Source organism: Arachis stenosperma, chromosome 2 (genome assembly GCF_014773155.1).
Source record: "Arachis stenosperma cultivar V10309 chromosome 2, arast.V10309.gnm1.PFL2, whole genome shotgun sequence".
Taxonomy (NCBI): Eukaryota; Viridiplantae; Streptophyta; class Magnoliopsida; order Fabales; family Fabaceae; genus Arachis; species Arachis stenosperma.
Genome location: NC_080378.1, coordinates 88,193,409 through 88,198,105, shown reverse-complemented (window position 1 = coordinate 88,198,105; position 4,697 = coordinate 88,193,409). Strand labels below are relative to the sequence as shown.

At 32.3% G+C, this 4,697-nt stretch overlaps 1 protein-coding gene across 1 annotated transcript; it reads left to right on the top strand.

Annotated features, from left to right (window-relative positions):
• The first annotated feature begins 226 nt into the window (after nucleotides 1-226).
• LOC130961565 (methyl-CpG-binding domain-containing protein 4-like) lies at nucleotides 227-2,138 on the top strand. Its single transcript, XM_057887512.1, is given in 3 exon segments — nucleotides 227-367; nucleotides 1,471-1,726; nucleotides 1,729-2,138. Coding segments are annotated over 3 exon segments (543 nt in total). The 5' UTR covers nucleotides 227-313; the 3' UTR covers nucleotides 1,962-2,138.
• The last annotated feature ends 2,559 nt before the right edge of the window (nucleotides 2,139-4,697 follow it).

Here is a 4,697-nt window from a genome sequence, read left to right as displayed (position 1 = left end):
TAAAATCTTGTAATATTTTTTTTTGTAAAATTATATAATATCTACTTGCAGTTTGTTTATATATGTGATTTATCCTAATATAAAAATAGTTAAAATTTACTGCATTACATAACTAAATGTATGTTTAAAATTATTTTATTTGGATGATTTATTAAAATTAAATTTTAAAATATTACAGAAAAAACCATATTAATTATTAGAATATGGTTTTCATTCTTATTATCCCCGTACACTGGTGAATTAGATAACTTGTTAGCGGGGAGAGGTATTGGGAAGCCAAGAAAATTTTTGGTGAATCTGTTCCTCTGAATGAATGAAGGGAGCTCAAGAAAACTCTCACTCCAAAACCCCATCTACTTCCGCCAAGGTATAATTTTTTTTTTTTAATCTTCTCCTCTCAATTTCTCTTATTAGTTTTCGATACCCATTCTCTAATTTCTTAGGGTTTTAGGTTTCGCTCTCCTGCGATACCCAAATTTTCAAACTCTTACTGATGATTCATTTTATTTCCCTTCAGTTTGCATGGATTCAAAGTGAAAAATTGCATTTCTTTTCATCAATGTCGTTAATTGTTCTTGTGAGTGATTCATGTGTGTGTGATCAATATGGGTATGAATCTGCCTTTTTCTTTTTTCCTTTTTTTTTTGGGCTGAATTTTGCTGATGAATTTTTTTTCCCTTTGGTGGTGAATATGCTGTTTTGAATGTGCTTATAATAGGATAGTAAATTAATGAGGAACAAATTGTTTGATATAATTACATTCCGCTGAATTTGAATGAGCAATAGATATAGATTGTTCTGCTGCTGTTTCATATGGGTAGTTAGTTCATACCAGATTTTTTTTAACCAAAAGAAAAACAGCTCTTGTCATAGAAATATAGGTTGATAGCATAGATTGAAAATTGATATGAAATAGTGCATATTTGTAAGGCTGAAATACTGATTGATTTTGTGAAAGAAAAATTAAAAAAATCAAAATCTGTTTATATTTTATGTTTTCACTTTCACTTTACAATAATTTTGAAAACAAAAAATAATACTAGAAGTGAAAACAAGAAAGGAAAACAGAAACTGGACTCTTAACTTATGGATGAAGTATATTGTTTGTCCTAGCGTTTGTGATTTTTTTCAAAAATACCCATCACATTTAATTTCATTCAATTTTGTTCCTAACGTTTTCAATTAATTCAATTTTGTTAACGTTTCGATTTTTGTCAAAACTACCCCAAGAAGTTTTCAATTTTATCCCTAATGTTTTACATGTAATTGACGTCTAAGGGTAATTTTGATACAAATAAAAAACGTTTGGAACAAAATTGAATGGAACTAAACGTTAGGGGTATTTTTGAAAAAAAATCACATACGTTAGTGACAAAACACATACTTTACCCCTTAAAACTTATTAATGGATGTTAATCATGGAATTGAAATGATTGATGATTTTAAACTGTTGGCAAATTTTTATGACAGAGATCAGGATCAAGCCTTGGTTCAGTTGATGAGTATGCTGCACAATGCAAGAATTGCATGAAATGGAGAGTGATTGATACTCAGGAAGAGTTTGAGGAGATTCGAAGCAAATTCATTGATGAACCATTTTATTGCAGTAAAAGGGGCAAGTCCTGTGATGACCCTGCTGATTTGGAATATGATTCAACTCGGACATGGGTCATGGACAAGCCTAACCTCCCTAAGGCTCCAGAAGGTTTCAGGAGAACCTTGGTGCTGAGAAAGATTACTCTAAGTTGGATGCTTACTACATCACTCCCACAGGGAAAAAGCTAAGAACCCGCAATGAAATTGCCGTGTATCTGAAAGATCATCCGGAACACAAAGGCGTGTCTGTTACAGATTTTGATTTTTCATCCCCAAAGGTAATGCAAGACACCGTCCCGGAGTATTTTGAGCAGAAGGATTCAGCTACCAAAAGGCCTAAGGTGGTATTCAAAGATGAAGCTTGAGAAATATCATGCTAGTTTGCATGCTGTAATAGATGGTGATTATGGTTTTTTTGATGTTATTGTAACTTTTTTGGTGACAACATTTCAATATATTAGGATTAACCAACACCAGTAGTGCACATAGACAACTTATGATTTGTCTCGCTTATTTTTATTATTAAAAAAAAGGTTTAATTACTCTGTCTATAATTTTACGAAATTTTCAATTAGGTTCTTATATTTTTTTTCCTTTTAATCAAAATCTTCTTATTTGTGTTTGATTTCTTTTTGTTTTTATTCTTGTTAAAAGATTAAAATAAGAAGAAACTTGAGAAGATAAAACAAGAAAAAAAAGATGAATAAGAAAAAAAAAGAAGATGATAATGATGATGAAAAAGAAGAAGAAAAGAAGAAGAAGAGTTTTGAATTATGTAGAACCTATTAGAACACATACAACGAAAATTCTTAAACAATAAATCCAAATATCTTTGTGTTACACCTAAATTTGCTACAAATACAGAATCATAAACTACTAACGAAAAAATTAACTAGAATCGAATAACACCTCAACTACTTGATTGGATTCAAAACAATAATCAATTTCGTTCTGCTTCAATTGACAATCTGAACTTGAATTATTCATTATCCTCAACAACGAGATAATTGATGATAGAGGAAAAAGAAAGAGGAGAAGAAATTCTAATAAAAAAAGAAGGAGGAGAAGGAGGAGAAGGAAGTGGTGGTCTTGGTGACGACGATAACGAGGGAGAAAAATAACGAAGATGCTGTAACGACACGAAGAAAAACATACGCACGTGAATATAAATGACTTGTATGAAAACACGCTTGTATGCTATGATGCACGGATACTGACACGGACACGGACACGGACACAACACGACACGGGACACACGGACACACAAATTTTAAAATCTTATAAGACACGGGGACACTTCATATATATATATATATATATATATATATATATATATATATATATATATATAAAATGTATTTTAGATAAATTATAATAAATTTTTGATATTTTATTGGTATTAAAATATAAAATAATTTTTTAACTGTTTTTAATGTCTTCTTTTAACTATATAAAAGTATCTAAAATATTTTTTGTTTTAATATAATAATATATATTATTTTTAAACTTATTTCAAGAATATATGTTAAGAATAAGGTTGAATAATAGACACGTGACACATGACGGTATTTAGGTGTGTCCAAATGTGTCCAGAAAAGAATTTTTTATTTTTTATTAAGATACGGTTAGATACGACAGACACATGTATCAAACAAATATTGATGAGTGTCGTATTCAAAATATATCCGACATGCAAATATAACAACGCAATGAAATTTCTGTGTTTCATAGCTTGTATGTGAAATATATCACTTATATTTATAGGTTTCGAGGATAAATATTATAAATATTGGAAAACAAATAACATTAACAATAATAAGTTAATAACTATGCGCCAAACGTACCGTTTTGTTAGGAACTTTCAAAAAAAAAAAATTGAAGTATTGCACTTAAATCATGCGTTCATTTTATTAGGAAATAGTTAATATAATTTTCAAAAGATTTTAAAATTCAATTGCATTAGATTTATAACTATAAGAGAAAAGAATTTGGATTTTTTTTTAAATTTTATTTTAAAAGATCAAGTGTGATTTTTTATAATTTATTTTATAAGTGAAATAAAAAAATTTAAAAATAAAAAATTACACTTTATCCTCTAAAATAAAAATTTAAAATTTAAAAGATTTAAATTCAAGAGTGCTTGCTCACTAAGAAATGCCACTTGCTATTTTGTTAGTGTTACGATGGGTAACTGGAGATTAATGGGCTGGACTCGTTAGATTGGCCCAATCGTCTGAGGAAGGAAGCCTTCAAGCGGGTTCGCGTCTAGGGGGCCTCCGTCCGACTTATGAGCGTGAGAGAATAGGGGGTGGTACCTGCAAAGACACTCCGATGCCTAAGTCAGCAAGGGTGTGAGCAGGTCTAAAGAGTATTGGGACTTAGAGATACCTGAGGGGTGTCAGTGTATTTATAGTGGTGAACCAATAACCACCGTTGGGGTAGTTCCACCTTTTAAGATGGATAACCGTCCATTTATCTTAGGGAGGTTACGATATGGCTCCTGGAAGAGGATTGAGAGATTTTAGGGGCAATTATTATCTGCCACATAATCTCTGCTTCCGACTTCGCTAGGGCAAGTCGTGGGGAGTACCGACTTCTTAGGGGAAGGTCGGTGTACTGTGGGGCTTAACCCTGTGGGTTGGGCCTGTCGTTTTGACCTGGGCCTTAGCATTGGGCCAGGGTATGAACAGTGCCCCTACTCGAGCCCAATTTCTTTTAAGAGATGGGGTCGAGTATTATAACTCGGGACCGTAGTCGACCTGATAAGGAACCGACGTGATTTTTTCGGAGCTGACGTGTTTTTTAAAAACTCTCAATGGTTGCGTCTAATCAAACGTCGCGTCTCTTAGAGGTTTGAGCATTCATACGCAGGGGCAGTTACATTGGTAACGGTGCAACTTTTTAAATGATTGCGTCGTTTTACCTTTATGCCCCTAACGTGCTTATAAATACTTTTCCCTCTCTTTCCTTGTTTCGTTTTTAAAAACTTTCTCACTTACACACTCTGTTCGAAAAGAAAGCTTCCTTTTTCTTCGATCAACTGCTGTTGCACCTCCGACCCTTCGAAAGTAAAGGTCAGTTTTTTTCTTTCTTCTTCTCCT